This window comes from Artemia sp. Qi Xiang Cuo, chromosome 9, assembly GCF_049724085.1.
Source record: "Artemia sp. Qi Xiang Cuo chromosome 9, ASM4972408v1, whole genome shotgun sequence".
In the NCBI taxonomy this organism is placed as follows: domain Eukaryota; kingdom Metazoa; phylum Arthropoda; class Branchiopoda; order Anostraca; family Artemiidae; genus Artemia; species Artemia sp. Qi Xiang Cuo.
Window position 1 is genome coordinate 2392539 of NC_142802.1, and position 27124 is coordinate 2419662.

Below are 27124 nucleotides of genomic sequence, written 5' to 3' on the forward strand. Positions count from 1 at the left end.
TATAGATGGCTATGTATCGAAGAATCAAGACTGAAATCAGAAGCTTTGCTTTTTGTGGGTAGTTAGCTCAACTCGGAAATCAAATACAATGTCTTGACTTGATACGGCGTCTATTATTTTTAAACATGTCAGATTTATTTTATTTGACGGTGAATTCCTTGACTGTGTGAGGTAGGGTTGAAGCTTTTCAACAGCTTCAAAGCTTCTCTTGGTTTACGTTGCAGATGTACCGAAATTCTTTGCGATAATTTTTTTCGTTGTGGTTACCTTAAAGATCAACCTATCTCGTCCATTATATACTGTTTTAGTCTGTGTGGCCAAACTATTCGAAATTTATTTGGGCAGTCTTTCCATACAGCTTGTATAAGAGACCAGAATAAATGACAAAAACTATTTACTTTACTATTTAATAAACTTTTAACTATTTACTTTACTAAACTATTTACTGTAGTCATTTACTTAGAAAATCTTAGAAAAACTATTTAACCTTTCTCGTTTTTTTGCTGGAGATATTCAGTTTTAATGAAACTTGTATTATCGGTAAGTGTGAATTTTGTTCTTTCGATTAAGTGAGGAGCGTTTTCTTTTTGAAGTTCAAGAAAGGGCAGTCCAAAAAAAAATGCTTTAGCATATTTGCCGAGAAAATGCTGTAAACCAGCTCAAAAGAATTATCATTAGAGCAATTTAGCCACTTTGGTTGGCAACCTTGCCGACAAAAGAGACGTAAAATTTAATTCTTCTCAGTGAAGTTTCACCGTCAAACCACAGATTCTTGACAGATCTTGATGATGGCTACTTCTCTAAGATAATAAGCTAACGGGCCCTTTGTCTTTGTGACGCTTAGCCGACACTGAGAATTGCAAGAGGATTTTAAAGTACCGTCTCCTCTTAAACAGGGACCATTGACGCTAGTAAGGCCGTAGTTCAATGCACCCTTCTCCCTTTAAGATTCGGACTGTTATATGTAACTAGTTGTCCAAGATAGATGGTTGTCCAATGGCTGCATGGAAATTTCAAGCTGATTCGTATATCCCCTCCGTCAACACCAAAAAATCCTGGATATGACCCTGACTTAAGCCATTTAATTTAAGTGTATACACGCGAACTTGTAATTTTTTTTTTGGGGGGGGAGGAGTTTTTCCAGGTTTCTTAAGGAATAGACGGTTTAACCGATGATTATTCAGATATATAAAAAAAAAAATCAGGAAAATTACGCGATTTATGGACCTCAGAGTTTCCCCCTTTGTGCATGCCTACTCTGAGTGATTGACTTTACCATAAGTTTAATAATGCTCACTGACAAATTTAACTCTTAGAGTAAAACATAGAAGCTCGATAATCTGAACAGCAGGTATGGAAAAAATTCCAAAGCTGCCGTAGCAGAATTCGGCAGAATACCAAAAGAAGCCAAATCTGCCAATAAATTTCAAAATCTGCCAACAAATTTCACTAGGCCATGAAAACGTCAGGTAGCATTGCTACTATGCGACCCAACTTTCTCCATGGCGGTTGGACAGTTTTCATAGTTTTTAAAGAACTAAAAAAACGCTGTACATCTGGCCCTAGATGAGATAAGCACCGCCTACTCATTTCTTTGGAACAGTTCCCCCAATTCCTCATCATCATCAATAACGTCAACAGTTTTAGGCTCAATTTTCCGCTTTCTGACAAACTTTATTCACGTGTTTAGGTGAGGAATAGGTTGAGGAAAAGAGGACTATTAGGGATAAATCCGCATATTGGATCAATCTAACAAAACTGACCAGTTTAGAGGAGCCTAACAGTGATTCTGATTGTCTCACTGTGCAGTCCTAATTCAGCACTCTTTGTTCACATGAAATGATTGAACAAATAAATAAGAATATGGAGAAATTTGAAATTAAATATTAATCCCTTTATATATTACAACATAGCATATGGTAAACACTATATTATCTAAATTAGTATAAGTTGTGAAACTCAAACTCCCCTAGACATATTTATTGACACTCTCGACATAGCACCAAGAAGCACTAAAACTGAGCTATTTACAAGATACGTAAAATTGTACAAACACGAACTACAATTACTTTATGCTGTTAAACAGACCCGTGAAAAGGGGAATAAAAGAATGCTGATATCGCGTTGTGCGGCAAAAGACTGGTCCCAACTTGTTCTGTATTCTGGTGACTTTGTTCGGGGGGGGGAATACACCTGTGTTTTAAGCTTCTTAGAATATATTGTCTGAATTTGCTGCTGTTGTTGGGTGATTCAAGTCCCAGTAATTAAAGGGCCTTAAGGAAGAAATAAGACCATTCTTGAGCAAGGGGGGGGGGGCTCACAAAAAATGCCATTGTTTGCCAGTATTTCGAAATAAGTCCGCATTCAAATTGAACTTTCACTTTAAGGAGGAAGAGAGGGTGATGGTAAGAGCCTACCCCAAAATCCCTACCCCTGACTATGCTATTTTTAGTGGGACTCAGTAACGTTTTTGCTAGAGTTTACGTATCTGTGTTCTTCTGTTTTGTTTTCCTGCCCCTACCCTCATCTTTTGTTCTGATTCCGATTGATTTACGACTTGAGACTAAGTGAAAGTAAAGTAAAACTGCTGATGCAGCCCTTTCATACTACTGAAGCTGTGGACTGTTAATATTTTATTCCGTAATATTTGTTGTCAATATCTTGACAAAATGGGTTATCAATAACCAGAAAGGAATATCCAGAAATTGTATCACTGAATATGCAAACCAGTAATATTATAGCACCGTCTTAATGAAATGTTGGTTTTATGAAAATTAGTGTCATTGTATTATTAATAAATTTGTCAAAAAGTATTGCTAATGTATAAGAGTGGAAACTGGGGCTAATCTCGACAAAAAGACTACCATCGCCGTGAAGCATTTTTTGGATATTTTTATACTTTTTGGACATTTTTTAAGTGTAATAATAAAGCAAAATTGGTATAACTGGCAAAATCAATGTAGCTATAACTTTCTGACCTCAGTTTCTGAAAAAAAAAATACAATTATGAATCTTGAAAAAATCTAAAAACGTCAAATGCTAGATGGCATTTGGTGATTTTCTTCGTCGACACTAGAACTAGTTTCCTCTCTTATAAGTTACCCATACTCTTTCATATCGATTATAAAAGATAAGAAGCCTTATTAACATATATATATATATATATATATATATATATATATATATATATATATATATATATATATATATATATATATATATATATATATATATATATATAAATATATATATATATATATATATATATATATATATATATATATATATATATATATATATATATATATATATATATATGTGTGTGTGTGTGTGTGTATCATAAAAATAAAAAAGATTTGTCAAAAGTAAAAATCTAAAAAGCATAAATTCAAAAAAGAATCTGTCAAAGCCCTTAGTACACTATGATTAAGGGCATAATGAATGAATTAATGAATTTATTGTAAACCCGTCAAGTTTAGACAAGAAACACAGATGGAGCAAAAATAAAAGAAAATGAAAAATGAAAAGACGCTTCAACACAAACACTAATGAGAAAGAAAGAAAAAAAAACAAGACACTTACACTTAACCTAACAAGGAGAAAAGAAAATTCACATTACTGATGAAAATTAGTTGGCTAGTATGGGCCACCACTGATGAGTTTGACGATTATTATTGAATTTAAGAATATTTTTTTCTGCCGCTTTCAGTGGATCCGTGATACTGTAAATCCTGATTATTTTTGTATTCCTGGTCCAAGGTGGGAGTCTGAGTAAATATTTTGGAAACCGGAAAATGCTGCGGATTTTATTTTTATCTGTTTGAGTAAATATTTTCCAAAAAGGGGTGCAGTATAGAATATGAGGGGCTGCAATCGCATTGTACAATGTGACAAGGATGGATCTATTGAAACGACGTTTGGCCTTGATAAATGTCGCATAAGCAGTGCAAATGCGGCGTTGTATATGTGAAAGTAGAAGCTGACGTGTGTGTTCAATAGAAGTGCCAATCGGGAGTCCAAGGTAGGTTATGTGGTTAGACGGTTTTATTGGTGTGCTGTCAAGAGAGATGCCAAGATTTTGGGTTTCATCTTTCCAATTAAACAATACTACCTCCGATTTTCAAGGATTAAATTCAAGTCCAATCCTAGCATACCCCTCGGCCAGCACTCCAAAAATCTCTGGAATCCGTTGCAGCGTGCGACTCACATTCAGGATGTCGTCTGCGTAGCAGACCAACGACAAGTTTATAGCCTGCAAAATACATGATAATGGGTATTGTGCTTGAGCATCCAGGACGTAATTATTGAATAATGGGGGGGGGTGTTACAGATCCTTTTCTGGCTGCATTTGCTTACCGGGATCAGTCGTGCACGTGTTGTAGGGGGTGAAAATTTATCTGGAGGCAATTTCAGCCGAACTTCAAGATCCGAATACATATCGCGCAGTGCCATGATAGTAGCGCGATTTGCCAATATTTTTTAGCTTGGGAACCCCTCTTCCCCCGCGATCTTTTATTTGCTCTTTAAAACGAGGTGGCTTTCGACACATCTAAAATAATAGACATTTATCATTTGTAAAACTCGATAACGAAAAATAAAAATCAGTAGCAATATCCTACGCAAAACAAAAAAAAAGCTACAGAGAGAGTATGACTTGCTAATGTTTGACTTTTTCCCCTCCCTTTTTAATGCTTACACTTTTAGAAAGTTTCGTCTTTTAATTTAATATCACAATGAGGAACAAGAGCAATGGTCAATTGTCCCAAATAAAGAAATTTTGCCATAAGAATTCCTCCCTCGTTGGGTCTTCAACTCATGGCGTCTTGCACACTAGTCAGGTAACCCTTATATATTAGGTTAGTTAACCCAGCATCTGTGAGTCCAAATTAAGTAGATGTATGCGAGTCCATGGAGTGTGAGTCTACACTATCCCAGCGAGTGCAATGATAAACAAAATGTTTTTCAGGCTGCTCAACCAATCACAAGACGCTATTTGGCAGGAAGTAAAACGTTGAAGCCGGCTATGCGCGCTACTCTTATAGATTGGCTGATTGAAGTTCACACACGATTTCAGCTTCTTCAGGAAACTCTGTACTTGACTGTGGCGTTAATTGATAGGTATTTACAGGTGAGTGACTTGAAAACTGATTAATCACATGAAAGCTGAAATAATAAAGTCGCAAAAAAATGTTGTTGTTTTTTTTTCGCACGTATACAAATTTAATACAGTATTGGGATGACTATTGAAATTGACATATCTTTAAGAATTCAATTAAAATTGCTTGATGTAGCTTTGGGGAATATAAACAGGTCTGATCGAGGCGGGGGGGGCAGCAGATCATTTTTCTTGGGTGAAAAGAGGGGGGGGTCAAAAAAGGCAAAAGTACAGTTTTGTCAGTATTGATATGTTTTTAGGGGACGGGGACCCTTCGGTCAAATCTTCGGTTGTGGTGGTCTCTCCTCCCTCTGTGCAAGGAGGTGCGCCTAGAGAGTACGACTGATATAATCCAACAAAATTAATAGGAAACAAGAGTTGGAGAAATTTCAAAAAGGAAACAACTGTTATCTTTAATCTGTTGAATACAGGTTTAGCATACTTGTGTGTCCATAAAAAAAGATAAGATTCTGAAGAATTCTGAAGAACATTCATGAGAATTGGAAGAAAATGGGGGGTGGGCTGTTATAAACCACCCAAGGATGTTTATAATTATTTTTGTTCCAACAGCACCTATTTCTATGATAATTCCATTCTAGTTTAAATATCCTAGGCTTAACACATTATTTATTATTAATTATTACGAGATTATCATGAATCGCACCGGAAACTATAAATTTTTAAATTAAAATGGTGTATCTATTGGGACCATGGAAAGACGTGGTAACAGTACAAGTTCCCCCTTAAGGGAAGATCTCAGTTTCTATTGGCTAAAATAAAAACATCTCTTGTTGGGTAAAATAGTGGTTGTATTTGAAAATATTTAGAAAATTAAATTAGAATTATTAACTTGACTGTCTGGCGTTGTTGCGCAAACAGTATTCGAAAGATTCAGAGGGCCTTGACGGGGGGGGGGCTAAAAAAATATTAAGTTTCATGGCGATCGACTGAATAGTGTAGTGATGCATACATTTGTTTTATTTATAGGCCTATAGATAGATAGATAGATATTTATCCAATGGTGTCAGATACTTTTGACTCTGAAACAAGTAAAAATGAATAATAAGTAACTCAATAAAAAACATTGAAAACTAAAATGTATGCACCAAGTAATTTGAATACATATGATTAGGGTGAATTCCTCCTACTATGTGTTTTTTGCTCAATATCTCTTTACCTTGAATTTCTGACTCCAGAACTTTTTTTTTGAATCGGCTCGATCAATCGGCAAGCCTTAAAATATTTTTATATCAGTACTTGGAAAAAGAACACAAGAAATCAGCCTCAAACAGTCTAAAAAACGGCCATGTTCATCGTGTCGAAGTAAAAAGATGTATCAAGGCCGTATCCAGGGGAGCTAGGGGGTTTGAACCCCTCCCCCCCCCCCCCCGAAATGTTTGTCTGACTCGTAAAAACGTAACAAGAATGGACATAAAAAAAAATTTGTATGTGTTATTTTAGGGTTTTTGTGTACCCCCCCCCCCCAAAAAAAAAGTGTTTGAGTAAAACCCCCTCTGAAAAAAAAATCTTTGGTACGGCCTTGAGATGTATGTCTGGATATCAAAGAATTTACTTATATAACTCGACTCTCGCTTAAAATTCTGGAACATTCAAATATCTGACCAAAGTGTAACGCATTTATGCCAAAAAAAAAGTCACTTTGTTTACATTTCGTCAAAAGACTTTTAATGGGAAAAAAAAATCTAACGCCATCCAGTACTTCCGTGGAAGCCACAAAAAATATATCATAAACTCAATATGCAAAATATATGTGGAATTTTAAATCCACACCATCTAATCAGAGTGCTTAACGTAAATAACTCATCCTATGATTTTTCCGTTTCTCTCAGGCTCTTGCAATAAATTGCTGAACCCAAATTTATGTTTGAATTGGTATTATCAATACGGTTCAATCAAATTACCATAAAAGTATTCTTTTATACCAACAGTATGAGCCAAACACTTCAAGAAATCATCTTCAACTGGTCGGAGTGACTGCTATGTTCATTGCTTCGAAGTACGAGGAGATGTATGCTCCAGAAATAAAGGATTTTACTTATGTCACTGACAATGCTTACACAACCAGAGAAATACGACGCATGGAAATCCAGATGCTATCAAAGCTCCGTTTTTCTCTTGGACGTCCCCTTCCTCTTCATTTTTTGCGCCGAAATACTAAAGCTGCTTCTCATGTCAATGACAAGGTTAGTGTTTATCGATTTCTACTTTTGTGCCTAAGTGTTTATACGAATATGTAGAAAACCAATACTCTTCTACGGACATGTTAAAAAAAGGCGAAGAATGCGCCACCGGACTTCGCAGTCTAAACAGGTGGTGCTAGCATAAATAATTTCGTATGTGTCGTCATCCTAGCTCACTTGATATTTCTTCATTGATTTTTTTTTTTTTGACGTAAAATGTTAAATTAGGTATTCTTTTCCCAGACCACACTGCTTTTCTATGACGAACAAATAAACACTCAAATGGGGATAAGTCCATTTATTTAGGTAGTGAAAGCAGGTACAAAAGTCTAGATGTTTCGATCACACATACAGCGATTGTCGTCAGTAGAAATACTCATCTACTGATGACATCATCAGAGACAAAATGTAGGACATACAGAGACAAAAAAAAAAGTCAAAAATCTTATTATTTGTGCCAAAAGAACGTGTTGACAGTCGGATTAAAATTTCTTTCTACTTAGATCTACCCATTAGAAAATATACATGTATATTTAGGCCAAGTAAGTACAAAAGGTAACCCTAACCCGTCCCAGTGGGAAAAAAAAATACTATTTCAAAATATATAAAAATACTAGTCAGTTAGCACATAGGGGGGCCAAAACTGAGGCCGTTTTATAAAATGTAGACCTTCATGCTCAAGTATAATTTTGCGCTAAATAAGTGTCTGAGTATGATTTAGTTGATTTGGATTTATTTTATTAGATTATTAATGGATTTATTTGATTTAGTTGATTAATGTGTGAGTTAGATTTAGAAACACGAAACAATGAACAAAAGATGAAGAAAACAGAACGCTTCTGGCGAAATCTAGGGTAAGAAACTGATAATCCGTGACAATTAAAAGTGAATATGAAACTGAAAAAAAAACACGAAACATACAATGATATAAAAACATTCTCCTTCCCTTTTACTTTTACTTCCCTTTTTACTTTCCCTCTTACTTTTTCGTTTCTTTGTCCTTTGCTCCTCTTTTAATGTTTCTTGTAGTGAAGGTGGCTCTGTGGAGATCTTTGGTGAATTACCTGTTTTGGTTGTTTTCACTTTATTTATTTTCGATTTTTTTAAATCACTTCTTTTGCATGGGTAGTGCTGATGTGTCCTCTTTTTTTCTTCGCTTCTAGTGGGGTACTGGAACATTAGAGAGCTGTTTAAGGGCTCATCTTAAAGGAAATTGCTGCATCTGAAATAGCTTGTGTGATTTAAAAAAAAAACAGTATTTAAAATGAAATCCTTTTTTTACGGAAAAAAAACCGCGTATTCGTTTACAAGATGATGAATGACGTCATAATCGTAGGTTACAGCAATAAATGACGTTAACAGTAAAACTATGTTACTTGTAAAAAGAGAAACTGACTAGGCCAGTTATGACGTAGATAATTTCGGAGACCACACTGCCTTTCCATGACGATAAAATAAAAGTTCAAAATAGGGATAAAATTTACTACTGATGACGGTCACTGTATATGTGACCGAAATATCTGGTATTTTTTGTGAAATTTATTATACACTGTCTATTAAAAAAGATTTTATCCCTATTTTGGACTTTAATTTTATCGTTTTAGGCCAGTTATCATGGCATAAATAATATATTTAAATTTTAAATAATATAAATACACAAATTTTATACATTTAAATAATATAAATGTATTTTCATTATAGAAATGAATAATTTTTTATGGCACAGGAAAAATTCTTTAAAATAAAGACAAGTTCAGAAGGACTGGAAAGCCTATCAAAGGAGTAGCTTGGCTTGGTCTGGGGCGGAAAAGCTTTACCTTTCAGCTCTTGGGTGAATTACTTCTTTTATTTGTTTTCACTTTTGTTTAATTTTACTGTTTTCTGTGGCTAGCGTAATCTTGAAACTTATTTACTTTGCTTCGATTATCAAAATAAACCTCACCATTTTTCGAGTTTCGCAGCTTTATTTGTAAAAGTAAAGAGGCGCTTTCCAAGAGAATACCGAAAAGCCCAGTGCTTGGGCGTGTATAGGACACTCCAAATATGTAGTAATATTCATAACAATACACATCATTGGGTATATTAGTTGTATTGGCTATGTCAGTAGCCTCTATGTATTAGCTGTTTTTGAGCTATTCCCATTTAGCTCCATTAAATATCGATTTTCTTTGATGTTCTCTTTTTTTTCATATGGTATTATCTTCTTTTTTATATTATTTGTGTGTGTCTGTGTCATCTCTTTTTTTCTTTCTTAGTGGTCAATTTTGCGTCCCTAAATGGTAGTCTCTTTGTGATTATGAGTTTACTACAAGTTCGGCTCAAAGTAGGAAGGGGCATTGAAAATTTTCCTTAGCAGGAGGAGGTGGTATACAAGTTTGACTCAAAGTAGGAAGGGGCATTGAAAATTTTCCTTAGCAGGAGGAGGTGGTATACAAGTTCGACTCAAAGTAGGAAGGGGCATTGAAAATTTTCCTTAGCAGGAGGAGGTGGTAGGCACTGAAAAAGAACATACAGGCTTATGTTTAGGTCATAGTTTCCTGGGAATTTTTGAGGCAATCTCAAGGGAGGGGATTGTGTGTAAATTACGCATAGCTTAATCTTAAATTGCTAGCGATAAGATTTTTGGATGGAAGAATGATGCTGAAAGGAGTTTAGCGCGACGTTTCATTTTAGATTTTGCAAGTACAACCTCTTTTTTTCGTAAGGGGGGGGGGGTGTAAAAAAATATACGTTTTTATTTCTCAGTAGTTTTTTTTGTGGGTTCTGTGAAGTTTAGTTGTTAAAATTTCCTCTTTTTTAGTACATTTTCAAACTAATGTTAAATATAAAGTTTGAAACATTGGTAAAATTACTTAATTTTAATTCTTTATTCCTAAGTAGTTATGATACAATTAAATATTAATATAGAGCTTACTGACGTATGTTTTATTGGTATTGTTGCATTTTTTTGTTTATTTTTTGGGGCAACGGGGAATGAAAGCATAGGGTAAGAGACTTGGAAAAATGCTTTCAGTTCGTAGTAGTAATAATCTCTGTTTATAGTTCATAGGATGTAGTGAGAGCAGAGTCAAGTTTCCATTTTCCTGCAAATCTGATTGCTTTCATATTAATTTCTCTTTATAGATTGATGCATCTCACCATGCATTAGCTAAATACCTCCTGGAGTTATGTTTACCCGAATATGAAATGTGTCATTATCCACCGTCCCAACTGGCTGCCGCAGCACTCTGCCTTTCTTTAACGTATGTTGTCTTTCACTTTTTCATTTGGATACTAGAGAAAAGTAATCTCATAGTTGTAACTACTATTTTCTTACTATATACTATTCTTACTACATATTTATTATAACAATAGTTGAGTGATGAAAGCAAGTTCTTTAACATTTGCGCACAAAGCTTCTTCTGTAATTTAATGAAGGTAGTGGCGCTACGTAAATGAAACTTTTAGGGATTATTCAGGAATTGATATTTGAATTATGAGTTGAAATTGATGTTGGGACTTCTTTTACAAAATATGCTATCTCATACAGTTACTGGATTTCTGCCCTTGGAAGGCAGAAACTGAGTATTTACGTAAATAACAGAAAAATAAATCGTTGCCACATTTCCTTTTTTGGTTGCTCACATTATATGGGAACGTTGTTTGAATATTTACAGCACTCTGATGGGGACGAGAGGATTTTAATCCTGAAACCGCTCCTTCTAGAATTTAATTAAATTAGTGGAAATTCTCAAATTAAACTTTTAGGGATTATTCAGGAATTAATATTTGAATTATCAATTGAAATTGAGGTTGGGACTTCTTTTACAAAATATTCCATCTCATACAGTTACTGGATTCTCCCTCCTTAGAAGACAGACAATCAGTATTAACGTAAATAACTAAGGAACAAACTTTTGTTACTGCATTTAATTTTTTGGTTGCTCACATTATATGGAATGTGGTTTGAATATCTACTGCACTTCTGGGGGGGGGATACTTTTAATGTTCCATGGTACCCAACTTCGGATGGAATTGGTTGCCAGGCATTTATTTTTTAACATATCTTTTTGCTCTTTATTGCTAACCCCATTTAATCATTTGTAATACTTCTCCTCATTTCATTAACAAGATTTTTTCCCTTTAGACGTTCTTCCTTTGATTGGTTACTTTTAAATTTTATGCATCCTTTCAACTCAAATGATCTGTTGATAATTCTGTGTGTGTGTGTTTAGGGACGGGTAGACCCTGGTTCGGGGTATTACTGATATATTTGAGTTGATCTTTCTATTAATCCTTTAATTAGAGATGAACATTTAATTTAAAAACTAATCTTTCCGTTCATTAGCTTGACGTTGTTACTACCATACGCTTCACTCAAGTGTTTATTTAAAACTGTTCAACAGGAGCTTCAATTGGAACTCTAGTGGCTATCAAATTTGTTTTCCGCCTCTTTCTCAGTGGCACTGATTCACGAAATATAGGGGGGGGGGCAAAAACGACCATTTAGCTATGATAAAATAGAATTTAGCTACGAAGTCGAAATAAGCAAGTATTTTTCAAAGTCTAGTGGGGAGGCAATGGCCCCCCCCCCCTAATTGGTGCCCCTGCTGTCTCTGTAATTTTCCTGCTGTAATATGTTTCGAATGTTATCTATCATATTTCCCTTAACCTATATTGTTATTACCTTGATAAAAAGAATGTCTAAGCTTTTTGACATCAGTATTAGATTCACTATCAAAACACTTGTGTGTAAATGGTTTCATGTGCATGATTTACGCGGTTGGACGCTATGTAAATCTCATTCTAACCTCACTTTTGTTTTTCTTTGTGCCTCTTAAGTAAAAAGTAGTTGTTTTAAATAAGTTCTAAGACCACGCTTCCTATACATAGTAGACGAAATACGAAAAATCGTTGGTTATACAAAAAAAAAAATCAGAAGAAGAAAATTTTCAGCCGGTAAATTGAAGAAAGAAGAAGGCAAATATTTCAGCAAGGAGCACTTTCAAGGCGTCTTAGGTGCTAGTTACAATAAACAGATAACCTTCCAAAGAATTCAACAAAAGGAGAAATAATTACTAAAAAGTAACATGAAAGAAAAAGCAAAATATATCTTTCTTGTCCTATATTTGAGACGATAAGGAGGGTAGGGGCTGTATTTCTTAGCGAATTGATTATTGTATTTTGGAAGAAGATAAAAAATTAATCAATTAGTGTGTTCATTTTGTCCCCATGTTAGTTATGGAATCTTGTATATATTTACCCAATAGTAATTATACAGCATTACTGTATCTCAATTGAGATATTGCTGAATATCTGGTATAAAAGATCTAAAGCTGAATTGGACAGACATAACAAAACAAAAAGAGAGAAAAATATCAAAATGAAGAACAAAACAAACAGCACTGCAACCAATAGAAGGAAAAGACAAACTAAACAATGGATGTTTTGTCTATATAAGTCAAAGCATCTTCAGCGCTAAATATAGGAGAAACTAAATAAAAGAACAAAAGATAAAATCTAAAATTAAAATAATTATGATTTTTTAAATCAAAAATAAATTAAACTAAGTCAACCAGAGGAGAAATAATTACTAAAAAACACGATAAAAAATGGCTAAAATCGTATTCCTGTTTCACTAGTTGAAAGTGTTACCCGAGTGAATCTTCTTTTTTATCTCTATAATTTTCATTTTTGTTTAACTATATGTTATTAATGACAGCGAATGAAGAAAATCAATGTGAATATATGCACATAATGGCTTTTCACAGGAATTTAACAGCGTATGTTATCACCACTCGTTATGCTTGCTTGCTGTCAGCAGAACCAGGCATTTACCACCTCACCTGACGTCTGAAATTCAGATGTTCTGTGGAAATTTTTTAGCCCCAGGCTCCTTAGACTCATCGTAATTTATGACTGAAATGGTTCGTTTTTAAAGTAGCTCTAGCAGTTTCGATAGTGGTCTTCAGGCTCTGGAAAAGGCTGTACGGTAAGGAAAGACCGTAAGGACATTCCTTCAGGAAAAGACAGGATACCTTACTTAATATTCAGTTATGTAAAAAAGTGTTTTTAAAAAATGAAATTCAAAGAAAAAAATTATATTGACTATTTTGCCTATTTTCAACACAAGCAAAAAACTATGTTCGGTTCACTTCTGGTAGGAATCCGTGTTGACAGATTTCCTTTTTTTCTTTTGCATTTTTTTATGTAAAATAACTGAAAGCTTCTTTTTTATTCGTGTTAAGTAAAATTCTCCTTTTTCCATAAAAAAAATCCACTTCCTAATGAATTTTGAATGTTCACCTGCGAAAAGCGCTGCCTAAATTTAACTAGTTAGTTTTGATCAATTATTTTCACAGTTCAACATGGCAACGCTGACGACATTTTGATACTGCCGTAAGAACTTCATGAATTAAAAAAAAAAAAAAGGTATTAAAAAAACGAAATTGTGATACTGCCGCAAAAACTTTAAAACAACCAAAAGAAAACATTTAAAAAAACAAAATTGTGATACTGCCGTGAAAAAAATTCACAACTTTAAAGCAACCCAAAGAAAAACCTTAGAAAAATAAAAATGGTACTGCCGTAAAAACTTCATAACTTTAAAACAACCAAAGAAAAATTGGAGATTTTTTAGATCTTTTTCAGCCATAAAAAACTTCTTTATTTATTTGTTTTAGAAGACCAGAGAATATTGGACTCAATCTGACACTTCAGTTGGAATTCATATTGCGACTTCGCTTAGTAGTTTTCGCAGGACAAAGATTACTGTCAGATGACAGTGCTAAACTTCACTCGTGTGCAAAGCAGAACTGGTGATTTTATTTATATAATTTTTACATTATAGGCTTAAAACATTATAATTTTTATATTATAGGCTTCTTGAACAAGATCAATCGATGGAACAGTTATGGGAACCAACCTTAGTCCGATATTCATTTTACAAGTTGTCTCAAATTCAGGAGCCATTGCAAAATATGGCCGCTATTCTTCTCAAAGCTGGTATTTCGAAAAATCAGGTATGTTTGTTATCATTCTCAACATTATAGGAAGTAGGCTAATATGTCAGTACCGTTTTTGTCAAAATAAGACCTATTTGTGTGTAAATAATATCAAAAATTGCCATGTCTATCCATCGTAAAATAAAGAAAAAAATGGGGCTAATTACTCACAGAAAAAATATTCATAAAATTTACTATTTTGGCAGGAGAAAGATATGAACGTCTGACTGTTTAAGCAGAAACAACAGAAAACATTTTAATGTTAGCATCTTTAGTTTCCAACTATTTCTATAAGTTGGGAGATAGGTTTTTTTGGAAAAATTAGAAATCTCCAAGTGTCTTGGGAATCGAAAGCGATTCTAGAAAACTGATAGGACTGTTAGAACTAGGTTACTTTATCTTTAAAATAAATTCTTGTTACTAGTGTCAGGAGCCAAATTTCTGTTTAACAGCCAGATTTCATGTCACCGGACAAAGAAAGAATGGAAGGAAATTTGGTTCGCTTCTGTTTCAGATCGGGGTTGAAAAACTCTTTTCCCGGGGCCGGTAAAATTGTGTTTGAAGTAACTAAGGGTTTTCTGTTTATACACTGTTAAAAATGTACAGTAGGAAAAACTTAAATGTATTTCACTTCCATTAGACATACCAGCCTGAATTCGTGTAACGATGTCACTCGGTTATTTTTGCTGGATTACCATTTTGCTGGAGTACCATTTTGTGTCCGGCCTGATTTAAGCGTCGGGTTTGCTTTCACTTGGCTCGTGGGCATAGCGCCTTCTTAAGCACAAAATCAAGCTTGAGCCCCAGGTTTGTCTTATGTAATACTATAGACGTCGACAATCCATATTTTCAAATTGGGAATCCGATCGTCAAATTTGTTTTCTAGTCATAATCTGATCGCGGACTTTGATTTCGGTTCACAATTCGACAGTCAGAGTCTCGTTTGCTTTACTTGGTTAACTAAAAAGTTGACTACCAAAATACTAGTAAGAATATCTAATAAGATATCTACAAAGAATTTCTGGCAAAAAATTCCAACTCGACAGGTCATGCTTGCCTCTATGGTAAAAGTCTTGGCTCTTGCAAATTATGCTGATTCGTACGGTTCACAATTTTTTGTACGGCTCCCGCTAAAGCAACTTCGAAATTTCCCGTTCTATTTGCAAAATCCCAGTAAACTTATTAGTTCACTTTTTCACTTTCTGGCAAATAAAATGCTAAAAGCGAAACAATTAAGTTGACTAAATTTAATCGGACGCAGCTTAGATTCTCATTTGGATTGTAAAATTGATAACCCTAATTAAGTCGAGGGTTGTACATTCTGGGTTGTCAAATTGCAGGAAAAAAAAACCTGAAATATTTACGATATGTCTATATTTTGTGTTGCTCTAGAAGATTGAAATCTCTTACTGAGGAAGTACACACCTAGTTTCTTCATTTTTTCTAGTTAGGTTTTTAATGTCTCAAACTGTTCTCCCTGTACCTCCAAAGAATATGTTAGGTTTGTTTTTGTTATTAAGGGAGGGGGAGGTTGATGAAGCAGATCAGGTAGTAGTTTCAAAATGGACAGAAGTACCACCTTTTCAAATATTCAAATATTATGCCAAAATTTGTTTTCTTTACACTATTCGATTACAGAGACTTTCTTTACAATTCAGATTGTAAAATTTGCTTTCCTTTTCATTATCCCATAATCCAAAGCGAGAATCCAGATTGCCAATCGAAAAGGCCTTATATTTCTCATAACTCTCATTTTTTTCATCTTTTTTCTATTCTTTTCTTTTTATCCATTTTTCTCTTTCGTGTCTTAGTTATAACTATTAGTTAAGATCAGGGAAATGGCACCCAAATACATATCTTTTGACTCCTTTTGCCTGGCCTGTATTTTGAGTAGGAAGGTTTTGAGATGAAATTGTCTATAATTATATAAATTAACAAATTGTACTGCGTTCTGTCTGGAGCTGGCCTAAGATATTAACTTGCTTTTGCTTGGCTCTCATGCTTAGCATCTTATACACTAGCTTGATTACCGGATTTGTCTCACGTAATAGTTTATGCGTTTTCTAGTGACAAACCAGATTCTTGAAGCAAGATTCAGAATTACCAGCGGAGCAAAGAGGTTTATAATTCTTGTTTATACAACTGGATTGTTCAATTGTAAACTTTGAAACAACAAAATTTATAAACCCCATCCACAACCTGGCAAAATCCACGTTTTTTTTTAGCATAGAGTTGTCACATTGACGATCTAAATTATGAGCTAATAATTTACAAAAAATTAAATAATCTAAGAAATTATTTATGAGCTAATAATTTCAATTGGCTGGGAATATTTTTTCGTGATCTGGATTATCAGTGGAACGAGAGACTTTTAAACCTGATAATGATTTTACATTTGGGTTTATCAGTGGAAATGGACTTTTTGTCTCTCCTCATTTTCCTTCCTTTTTACCTTTTACTTGATGACGTTTTGATATTTCTTCTTTTTATTCCACCTTGTTTAGAAGAATTTCTCATCAGCAGTAGAAAGGGGACTTTCATAGGGCTGTTGATTTTAAAGCTATTTTCTGACAAAGGTCAAAATACTAGTTTGGAAGCCAGGTTTCATGGTGCCAGGTGAAAACCAAGTTTCATGGTGCGAGATAAAAACCAGGTTTCATGGTGCCAGGTGAAAGCCAGGTTTCATGGTGCCAGGTGTAAGCTAGCTTTCGTGGTGCCAAGTGGAAGACGTTTTTTTCATTTGAGTGAAAATTCTGTTCATGTATGTTTCTGATTGAATTCCAAAATTTGTTTTCCTAGCCTGAAAAATTGTGTTCGAAAGTTCCTGGAGGCACAGGCAGAAATGAGTCATAAGGCTTTAGTGTTTGGAGTAAAACAGTGAATAGTAATTCTAGTTAGACAAAAACAATATCCGACTTAAATGTAATAGCCATTGTAAATAAAAAAATATGAAAATGTTCACATTGTATTTGCTGACGCTTTAAAAATACTAGTAAATGTTTCAATTTTTGTTTCACAAGAACTCGAGTTTAGTGCTTTTAAGTAAAAGTTTATTATAAATTTTAAGAGTAAGTCTCATGTTTATACACTGATTAATAAAAAATGTGTCATCAGTATTTTCGTTTAGATATGAATTCAAAGGAATTTTTTTTCAAAAAATCACCTTGGAAAACAAGGACTACGCTTTTAACCAAATATAATAACCTTAGTTCGTATAGCAATGTCGCTTCCATATTTTCGCTTAACAGAATTTACTTTCTTCTATCCGAGCGCAGTCAAACTTGGTTTCACTTGACTAACGGGACGATCTGTTTTTTTTGCGCAAGTCAGAATATAAGATTGTAATGGCCGTAGATGATGATTATGGTGGCTTATGGATTTTTAAGCCAGCCTAGTGTGAAAGGACTTGTTTAAGTGTGATGCTAACGTGACGTAACTTAACCAGCATTGAAAATTATGTGCACAGTGTGGGAGCACTTTTATTCTTTTCATTATTTTAAGTATTGATGTTTTCTTTCTTCTTTTAGTCCGTTCGCAAGAAGTATGCAAGCAGTAAATTATTCGGAATAAGTACGTATCCCCAACTGACTTCTAAGCGAACTGTGATGTTAGCAAAACAGTCTGCAATCGCTGATCAAAGGGTATTAGATAAATACGCCGCAATTTAAGTGAGAGTTGGGGCAACAATTTCTGCGAAAAATTTGTATCGTTTTTATATGTCTGTAGGTTTAAAGTGCCTTGGTTTATAACGTCTTTGTTAGGCAACCCTCCTTCTTTTTTCATTTTTTTTTTTACCTAACACTTTTAATGTATAAGGCCGAATATAGTGTAGTTGGAACGATAAACTTTTGGATTGCTCAAAACATTTACATTTATGCATGTCAGATATATACTTTGTTCTGTTTTTCTGAAAGGGTATATTAAGATTATAATTTCTTATAAAAGTTTTTCTTTCTTTCTTTCTTTCAGGAAGAACTTTTTTTTTGCCTGAAATCAGGACTGGATAGTGAAAATAACTGCTCTTTGAAAAAAAATAGTTGAAATCGTTAATCGCTTGAACTCTTCTATAACCAAACTGTGGCACAATTTTGACATTCCTTTGTTCATTAGCCCTCCTTTCTTTAAGATACTGTGGTTCTGAACTATGGTTGACATAATAATCTGACGATCATTACTATGTATCCCAGACTTAGACAAATGGTACAGTATGGACTTTGGGGTTGGGGGGGCTGATAAAATGGGACTGAATTTTTCTTGTGGAATAGGAGGTCTGACAAAATGACAAGGTTTTCTTAACTTTTTTTAACGAACTAGCTAATAGTTTGTTTAATGCTCAGTTTAGTATGTCTTTATTGTTGTCAGAGACATTTCATTCCACACCTCCTTCTCAAAATCTAAAGATTTGTTCTTTTATCTCTATATTTTATATTTATTTTGCCTATTTTTCCGCTGTCTATTTTGCTTATTTTTGTGCCTGCAATAGCCATGTAATATATCTTATTTTATTCGCTATTTTTCGATTATTTCAAAGTAACGTATGGCGTGTGTATTCAGGAAAAGGGTCAGTCTTTTTTATCTTAACCAAAAAAACAAAATCATATTTTAATTAACATTTTATACGTAACTAAAAAAGGAAATTTATTATAAGAAAAAATTAAAATCAACCAAGGAATGTGATATGTCTTTTACGCTACGCCTGACCGTAATGAGAAATTTTTTTTTTTTTTTTATTCCTTTTTTTCGTAAGAATTGGGTGAATTGGAAGGATAATTCTAAAATAATCGGAAAGATAATACGAATTACCCAAAATGAGCAACGTTGTGTTAATTCTACATATTATTTCCTAATTCTTTTTTGTTTCCTGTTTAGCATTATCTAACGTGTAATTCTTATTTTACATTTACGATTTATTTTAGTTGTTTAGAAATTGTCTTGTAAACGTTATAGTTTCAAGTTAAATTTTAAGCAATGTATGGACACTTCAAAATTTTGGAATAATAAATGATGATTCTGTAAAAATATATGTTTGCTAGGGTTCCAAAAACTCGGAAAACTCAAAGGAGACCGGAGACCGATTTTTACTTGGTCTCTATTTTGCAACTCGACTTTTTCTATTTATTGTAACCTCGGTATGATCATATATAAGATTATATGTCTCTAAGGATGTTTAAGCACCCTAAAATTATTTAAATTTTTGGCGCCAGGTATAATTATATACATGATCTGCCGATGGTCTCTTATCGAGGTTTTAGATGACTGTTCAAACTTCTTTTGAAAGGGCCAAGAGAGAAACTTTTGGGATAAACTCTCCCAGGAAGATAATTCCAGATCGAGGAGCAACGTTAAATGCACTTCGATTTTGAAATTGCTATATAAAACTATTTTACTATATAATTATATTGATGTTAACAAGGCTAAATCGTTTTAACAAGCTCGTCGATCTTTTCTTTTGGAGACTCGATGAACGACTATTGATTCTTTTCTTTCGATCAAACACAGTCAAGCCGTCTTAGCCGAGTGGTCAGAGCATTAGAATTGAAATCCTCAGGACAGGGGTTCGAGACCTGGTGTTGTTGGTTAGTTGATTTGTGACGGGGGTCAATGGTGTCACTGTGCACTCAGCCAGAGTCTTCCCAGTTCAAAATGGGTAACTGAAGTAATCTGGGAGGAAAACACGGGAAGCGTCGGATGACTTGCCCCCTTTCATGCATTGCATTTCCGGCTGAAGGCATTGAATCAGGAGATCGGTACCTGCGCAACGCAGACCACTGGCCAGCATCCGAAAAAGTTTTTCTTTTTCAGTTTTTTTAAACGCAGTCAGGATTCTCTAGACATGTGGATTTTTCAAAGGTCAGATTCCGGCGCTCTTGATTGCCATTTGCCATGATTTTTTTATACTTCAGGATTGATAGGACTAGAGTCTAAATTTGACTCAAACTGAGGACGTTTGGTCGCCAAATTCTCTTCAGACTGTTGATAAACCATGATTCACGCAGAACTGTTTTTTTGTGGCTGATTTTGTTGTTTTTTGTACCTATGTCTCTTGATGGCTTCTCGATTGCGTTAACATATCAAGTTCAGCAGTTAAACAAGGGTTTTTCAAATTAAACAACCAACCATTATTTAATCAGAAAAAGTACTGTAATTTTTAAGAAGCTGTTTTTTTGTTAGTTTTGAAAAGTCAAGCATTTTTCAGAATCAGAATCATTTATTAACATAAAAGCTTTCGTAGTCAGGGTTTAAATCCCGACTAAATCGCGCTATTATTTACAAAGTGAACAAAGACACAAAAAAAATTAATACACATGTCACTTATTGTAGACAGAAACATAAAAAGGCACAAACAAATTGCTGAAGCGATTAGTGCGACACTTGGGCTGGGCTAGCTTTGTTGCTTTTGATCTTGTAGTTACTTTTTTTGTGAGCATTGAGGGTAATATATTTCTGTGTTTATCACTTGTCAGAAGAAACTGGCCAAATTTACAGATAAGTTGAAAACGGCGATCGTGGTGTGACGGCAAATTTAGTTGAGACAGTGCTGATTCGTAATCGGTGTACTGATCAGACAGTATGGCCTTCACCGGTCTTTTCTGGACTGATTCGAGTACTTCGCTCATATAGGCAGTGTTCCGAACCTGTGAACCCCATACAGGGCACGCATACTCTAATATCGGGCGAATATATGTCAGGTAGGCTGTTTTCAATTGCGGCACTGAAAAACCAAATCTTCGCATCAGTAAAAGGGTACGCATGGCACAGTTCGCCTTTTTCACTACCTCTTGGACGTGGAGGCTAAACGAACAGACAACGCTGAACGTAACACCGAGAATAACTGCCGACGATATGCTTTGGTATGGTGGAGGGGGGCACTGAAAATCCCTTTTGAGAGGGTTAAATTGAAGAATTTTGGTTTTCGTTTCGTTGATTCGGAGGCTGTTTTCAGAACACTGGTCTCTAAAGTTGTCGATAAATGATTCACTGAACTGGGGAACGGTTTGAGACTTCTCAATGAGGTATTTTAAGAGGGTGGAAAGGTCATCTAAGAATTTGAACCTTTCGTCAAAATCGGCAAGGACGAAGTTGATCACTGCCAAGAACAACAAGGCAGCGAGTTTAGTGCCTTGTGGGGCACCACACGTAAGCTCAGACCATTCCGAATCAGTCACACCCGGGTAGAGACCATATACACTCTGTAGTCGGTCGCGTAAGAAATCTCTTATTAATAAGAGAATATGTCTGCAAGCTCCCATAGCCTTCAGATTGTTCACTGCAGTATAATGGCGTATCAAGTCGAAGGCTTTTCTATAGTCGGCTAGGAGGAGATATGCAAGTTTGCCTCCTTGGTCAAGCCACTCAACAATAAGGTGATGCAGACGCACAAGATAAACAGTTGTACTACTACATTCCAAGCACCCGTTTGCTATGGATCAAGAGAGCCCCGGATTTGTGACATAAGTTTATGATATATAAATGATTCCGCTAACTTAGAGAGGTTCGGAACTATCAAAATCGGGCGGAGTCGGTCGCAAGATTTCGGGTTTTTCACTTTTGGAATGACGCGCACATAAGCTCTCTTCCAAACACTGGGGAACGCTTGTTCGCGAAAACACTGGTTAATAATAGAGCTGAGTGGCTTCGCGAGAAAGATGCAGAACTCGCGTAACAACTTGACAGGGAGTTCACCAGTGTAAGACGCACAGTTTACTTTCAGTTTCTGAAGTTCCTTAAAGACGGCATATTCAGATACTTCACATATCTCATCAGTCCCGGTGTCAGCAATGATACTCTCAATTTCTGAGTTTGTGATTGATGGGTATGTGGTGCATATGTCGGAGAAAAAATTGTTCACTTCAGTAGCTGATGTCAGTGTGCCGTCATCTTTGAGTAGTCTCAGGTCCTTTGGCGTTGATTTCCCTGCAAGGGTTTTGACCGAGGAGTGCCATTTGTGAGGGTCAGTGTGCAGTAATGGCGTTATTTTCTCTTTTACATACTGTCTTTGGGCTAGTCTGTTTAACTTCACAATTCTGTTACGCAAACTGGCTGCAGCCGCTTGATCTCCAGCTTTGTGGAGACTACAGCGAGTCTTTATCATCTGTTTGAGTTCGTGGGTGATCCATGGTTTGTCAGTGTCACAAACCGTAATAACTTTTATTGGAAAAAAATCGTGGAATTTTTCTACCAGAAGGCTGTTCAGCCTGGTGACTTTGACATTAATATCGGTCCCTGCGCAACTGTCCTCAAAAATGTAAGTACCGCTCCATCAACCAACGTGAGCTATTGAAGACCGTGTGATGGGCTGAATTGTGGTTTTTGTTCGTTTTAGTTGTGGCATACTTATTTGTGCTTCCCAGAAAATTATGAAATGGTCAGGATTCTGAAGGGGACCTAGAGATTGGGGAGCGTTATAAAGATTCTCCTTTTCTCCATATTCTCCTTTTGCCTTTTGCGACCCATTGCACCACCTTAAATCATTAATCTATGTCGTCCATTATAAGCTTTTTTAGTTTGTGTGGTGGAACTAACCAGAATAATAAGAGATCTGGATAAACGACAGAAAATTAAAAGTCGGCACCTACTTTCAATTTAACTTCTCGCGTCATGTGCTGGAGATATTCAGTTTTTAATGAAACTTAGGAGGGGTGTTTTTAAGTAAGGTCCGTTTGAACTTAGGTACGCAGCGAAACATTATTTCTAAAAAGTAAATTTAAATGTACATACTTTATTCTATTTTTCGGCATAGTTGCCAAGTTTTTCTAAACACCTGTCATGCCTCTAACTTCTTAAAGTAACCTCTTCATAAAAACTTGCCACCCGCTCCAATAACCAAGAGTTCACCACCGTTTTTACTTCGTCGTCACCATTGTAACGGTTGCCACTGAGGTGGCAACCAGTTGAACTGGAGACGAAACATGGGTTTCTCATATCACGCTCAAATCGAGGCAACAGAACATAAGATGGAAACATGCATACTCCTCTGTAAAGTTGAAGGCCAAACAGATTCTGTCCTAGCGCAAAATCATGGCGTTTGTGTTTTGGAATAGGCATGGTGTTATGTTGGTCGACTTCATGCAACGAGGAACCACCATCAATGGAGAAGCATACTGCCAAACCCTCAGAAAGCTCCGCTGAGCGACAAAAAAAAAAATGGCATTCTGACAAAGAGAATTATCCTTCATCATGACAATGCAAGACCTCACACTCACACTGCAGGCCAGACCCGCAATTTGCTGGATAGTTTTGGCTGGGAAGTTTCAGACCATCCACCCTACAGTCCTGATCTTGCGCCAAGCGATTACTATCCGTTTCTCCACCTCAAGCAACACCGTCACAATAATGACGAGAGACTAATAATAGCTTAGAGGTATGATAAGTGTTTGAACAAACTTAGCAACTATGCCATTAAATAGAGTAAAATATGTACTTTCTGAAAATAAATTTACTTTTTTGAAATAATCTTTCTTTGTATACTTATCTTTAAACGGACCTTACTTAAAAAAACACACCTCGGACATTATCAGAAATATGAATTAATTTTTTTCGGTTAAATGAAGCAGAATTTCTTTTTGAGGTACAGGAAAATACTAATCATTATTTGTCTTTCAGGATAAGACAAATAGTGTTCTAGCATACCTGGTAATAAAAGGGTATAAACCAACTCAATAGAATTATCATTTAAGTTATTTTGCTGCACTAGGAGTTCTCTGTGGGGGCATCTGCTTTGACTGACAAGCTTGCCGACAAAAGGGACTTAAAATTTGTATGTCCTTTCAGTCAAGCCACAAATTCTTGACAGCTTTTGATGATGGCTCTGGAAGTCCCCTGGAAGAATTCGCTAATAGGCTCTTTGTCTTCGTGATGGTCGGCCGACACTTAGGCTCGAAAAATGATTTTAAGCTTCCGAATCATCTTAACGGGATGTTCCTGTTAAGACGGACTTAATAGGAACATATATGCGCTCTTGCTATATCCAATCCATACAACGTTTTATGCATTACAGACTGAAAATCCAATTTGTTTTAATTAAAGGGAAGACATGACTTCATTAAGTTGGCGTTTTCAATGGTTTTTTTCTCTGGTCCAAACTAGAGTTGGACCCTAAGTCTCGGATCGATCTTAAGTCTCGGAACCTAAACAAGCTAAGGAACAAAAGACAACATGAGAAGAGCCTCGCTTTATAAACGTTACTAGTCAGACAGGCTTCTCGTCTTAGCCACGTTTGCCCCACATGCCATTCTAATATGGTCTGAGACCAGAATCAACAAAAAATAATTTTGAATTTATATTTTTTCATGAAAAACTTTAAAGCCACCAGCCAAACACGGAACAGAACAACAGCAGTAAAAATGGCACTGTTAGGTTTATATTTCTAACAGTCTTTCATGAAAAAACATGAATTCAATATACTTTTTTTGATTCTGCTCCCAGCCTAACACTAGTTCTGAACCAGAAGAAATATCATTCGAAACACAAACCTACTGAGTTCATTTTTTGAAGATTGTGCATTTTGTGGTGTCTTTCCCAGCTCCCCAACGGTTTTAATATATCACCTGAAGACGACAATTTTACTATCATTCCATAGCTGAGATTCTGATCTACCGAGCTACTTATTTTTTAAATTCGGTGTGTTTATTAGATGGAAAATACATTGAATATTCGTTGAAAATTGTAAAAAAAGGCCAATTTTTTTAGCAAATTTAGATCCTTCTCCAATAAAAAAATAATTTAATACCACAATTCTGGCTCGGTGAATAGATATATTTTAGACTAATGAATCCAGTGATGTGAGCATCTTGTCTTTTTAATGTAAGTTACAGCGGCAGGATTGTCGCAAAATCACTTGTCTAAGAATGAACCTTAATAGCTGTGATTTGGATCCAATTCCCCACAACTCGAAATTGCCTACTGCAATTGCAATGATCAAAACTGATTTCTCTTTGAATAGTACTCTGAAAGGAGAAACGAAAACCGTCGTGAGCTAACCACAGTAAATTTACAAATTGACGGTGTGTTAATAGTTGTTAATAGAGGAGATAGTAGATTTCAATATTGTTTCTATCTTCTGTGCTCATAAGCGTCTTCGTACAATACGGATAACCTCTTGAAAGAATTATGGCAACACTGCATGCATCTGCTCGAAATCGTAGAATTTGCCCCCGCACAAGGGGAGTAAATCCTGGATGCATTTCTGTGTCAACTGAATGGCGTAGGTTCTTATTTTGGTACGGAAGATATCACTTTGTGTAAATATTATTATCTACCCGGCAACAGCAAGTGATAATTTATTTGGAACCGTCACAGGGACCGCAATTTTATCGGAAGAAATGACGCCCAATGACACATCTTTTGGCTGCTTTTGCCTGGTCTTTATTTCGAGTAGGAAGTTTTTGAGAAAAAATTATCTATAGGTATATAAATATGGGTATAGTATACAGGAATAATAAATTTGTAACTCTGATGCCCAATACAGCTATTCTTGGAACAACATACGTATCTTAGAGCCGGTCAAGCAGAAATGCATAAAAAAACTTCCGCCAAAAATGCGGATATGATTTTCGCTGTCCATCGGCGATATGTTAATTAAATTAATCATAGATTGTGAATTTGAAACACCTCCCCCCTCTCGGCAATCTTTTACTCAAGTTCTTCCGAACTGTTCTGCTTGTCATTACTATAAACAGCTTAAAAAATCATGTTTTGGGGTCTACTTTCTTTATTATTCAATCATAATTCATATAGCAAGATAAAGAAAAGGGAATGAGGAAATGGTTGCATAACCCTCAGTGCTATATAGCTTATATATTATAGCTTAGTACTATAGCTATATATTATATAGCTTATATATATAGATTACAAAAATTTTAGCCTGCAAAACTTAAACCCCCGTTTTAATTTAGCAAAACTTGAAAAATACCTTAGCTCCTGCTTTGGATTAAATCGCTGTAAATCGTATTATTGTCATAAATTCTGTCGTATCGCTTTGCTGTCGTAAGACTAATTGTAGTCACAGTGGCTTAAGTGGCCACACCGTCCGCAACTGGGGCCGCGTGTGGGATACGTCGACTAACCCTAATTCATAAAAAAATGAAATTTATTCTTAAATACGTTTATTTGAAAAAAATTTCACACTGCTTGTAAAAATAATTTTTAATCTTTATATTGAAATAAGAATAAAGATTATTCCTTTGGGGAATATCTTTTTAGTTAAGCTTTGGAAATTCTTTTGGCTGCACCATTCGACCCAAGTTGAAAACTACAGATGGAAGAATCGTTAACTAAGTTTGTCTCAAAATGCCATATGGTGAGTAAGCAAGAACCGCGATATTAAATTTAAGTTAAATTCTGTGTAGCTGATCCATTTTGACCAAAAACTTGTATGTTTTCGTTTTTTTTACTTTATTTTTCTAATTTAAATTTTTGGTTTACTTTTTTGTTTTATAGACTAGAATTATTCCTCTACTTGTTTCATATTTATATATTGTTACAGTTAGTTTAATACTATAATTGTTTAGCTCTGAAATGCTTGATGACACCAAACTTTATATTTTTTTAAATACCTTTTTATTATCCAATATAATCTAATGTTTAAAACAAAGAAATGAATACGAAAACGAAAAAACGGGTTCATGGCCAGTAAAGTAGAACGAATAACGAAGAGAACAAAAAAACAAAAAAAAACGAATTCATCGCCCATATAAAACAAGGCGTATTCAGCGTACTGTAACTTCTAAGTTATAGACTCCTATGGAGTTCAAGGTTATACGTACACTCCTAGGACTTGCGGTTAA

At 35.1% G+C, this 27124-nt stretch overlaps 2 protein-coding genes across 3 annotated transcripts in view; one reads left to right on the top strand and one right to left on the bottom strand.

Moving 5' to 3' along the window:
- The window catches only part of LOC148948218 (G2/mitotic-specific cyclin-B2-like), a 113663-nt gene extending 94305 nt beyond the window's left edge, over positions 1 to 19358 (top strand). For both annotated transcript variants that reach the window (XM_089094211.1, XM_089094212.1), the window contains exons 5-9: positions 4967 to 5128; positions 7105 to 7359; positions 10480 to 10598; positions 14216 to 14357; positions 17867 to 19358. In XM_089094211.1, the coding sequence (XP_088950337.1) occupies positions 4967 to 5128; positions 7105 to 7359; positions 10480 to 10598; positions 14216 to 14357; positions 17867 to 18007 (819 nt within the window). In that variant the 3' untranslated portion in view covers positions 18008 to 19358. The remainder of the gene's footprint in view (positions 1 to 4966; positions 5129 to 7104; positions 7360 to 10479; positions 10599 to 14215; positions 14358 to 17866) is intronic.
- Positions 19359 to 20634: 1276 nt separating this feature from the next.
- LOC148948220 (uncharacterized) lies at positions 20635 to 23384 on the bottom strand. The gene is made up of 2 exons (XM_089094628.1): positions 23117 to 23384; positions 20635 to 21759 (listed from the first exon to the last, which is right to left on the bottom strand). The coding sequence occupies exons 1-2, from the start codon at positions 23382 to 23384 to the stop codon at positions 20648 to 20650; spliced, it is 1380 nt and encodes a 459-aa protein (XP_088950754.1). The 3' UTR covers positions 20635 to 20647.
- Between the last annotated feature and the right edge of the window lie 3740 nt (positions 23385 to 27124).